This window comes from Cynara cardunculus (assembly GCF_001531365.2).
Source record: "Cynara cardunculus var. scolymus isolate 2C chromosome LG 9, CcrdV1, whole genome shotgun sequence".
Classification (NCBI taxonomy): Eukaryota; Viridiplantae; Streptophyta; class Magnoliopsida; order Asterales; family Asteraceae; genus Cynara; species Cynara cardunculus.
Window position 1 is genome coordinate 1,097,259 of NC_037536.1, and position 1,467 is coordinate 1,098,725.

At 40.7% G+C, this 1,467-nt stretch overlaps 1 protein-coding gene across 1 annotated transcript; it reads right to left on the minus strand.

The window, feature by feature from the left end:
• Positions 1–310: 310 nt before the first annotated feature.
• LOC112518509 (protein LURP-one-related 8-like) lies at positions 311–1,467 on the minus strand. The gene is made up of 2 exons (XM_025126227.1): positions 1,163–1,467; positions 311–1,065 (listed from the first exon to the last, which is right to left on the minus strand). Exons 1-2 carry the CDS (start codon positions 1,418–1,420, stop codon positions 691–693), a joined length of 633 nt encoding a protein of 210 aa, XP_024981995.1. The 5' UTR covers positions 1,421–1,467; the 3' UTR covers positions 311–690.

A 1,467-nucleotide genomic window follows, 5' to 3' on the forward strand; every position in this document is an offset into this window, starting at 1 on the left:
TTTTTGTTCCCTTTTAACCAGTTACACCTCGTAGTTTAAGTTGGTTTCTTGATGTATTTATTTTCGTCTTTTTAATATATTTTTCTACTGTTTTTTTTTTCAAAAAAATACAGTTCTTATTGTTAATCTAATTAAAATGGTTAGTTGAGCACTGATAACAATATAAATAAATGATCTATATTAATAAAGTAGAGCTCGTCCAATAATCTAATTATCAGATCAGTAAATCTGAAGATGAAGTAAGAACAAGAACCGATAGATGATGTGCATATATATATATCACAAGGAGTAGGAGAACTTGTCGAACATAAATCAAAACGTGAAACATTAATTGGTTTTATTTGTGTAAAGAAATACTCCTCATCCGGAGCTTGATCCTTTATCTAAAACGAAAAAACCAAGCCCTCGATATCATCAGTTTGAATCATAACACATCAAAGAGTAATGAGATATCGTTTCGAACCCAAAAAGGATTGAAATGTATATAAAATTACTCTTAAAAAAATTTATATCGAGGGAGAGGAATCCACCTATCTTGTGCTAGTTTTTTTTCCACCAATCAACATTTGACACGTCATCTTTTTTTTTATTGGAGTTGGATGATGGATTTGTCATCTTGAATTCACCTCCATTTTCGATCATCTTTCACTCTCTTTCCGCAATCCAGATGGGTTGTTGAATTTGATTTCATTAATAGGGTTTACACCGCCGTGAAGAACCACCGAACATCTGATTCATAACGACGATGAGGGCCATGGCAACACTGGAATCCATCCCAGGCTGTACAACCAGCCAGAAAACATCTCCGCCGAAGCCAACCCCTCCCACCGCCTCCTTCCGCTTGATCTCAGCCATGCACCGCCGTTTGTCGTCATACACCACACAGCACCTCTGCGTGTAAGACCCTTCGATCGCGTAAGTCACGTTTCTGTTATTTTTCTTTGCAGAGCTCACGTGCGCCAGTGATTTAGGGTTCAGAAAATTCACGTGTTTCGTCACCGAGAAACGAGGATTCACCGCCGTATCTCCGTCGTACACCAGCCAACTATCGGCAAGGCTCAACTTCTAATTAACGAATTGAATGAAGCATTTAGTCAGAACTTGATCATCAATCCAATTTATGAAGAAAAAAAACTCAAAAGAAATATATGTATATATATACCTTGCGGCGGATGGTGAGGAGAGATCGGCCGGAGGCGTCCATGAGAACAACCTCCGCCTTGTTGGCGGCGGCGTAGTTGTCGACTCGAAAGACGAGATTGCCCTTGGTGTCGAAGACTGTAAATCCGTCGCAACTGAAGAGCAATGATTTCTTCCAAACGGTGAGGACGGCGGCGTTGCTGTTGGATTCAGTGGAGAAGCGGTGGCGGTCGGAAGAAAGGGGCGGAGGAACGACGGCTTTAGGGTATACTTTCGTCATTACGTTGGGTGTATGAAAGGAATGAGAGAGAGAGAGAGAGAGAGAGA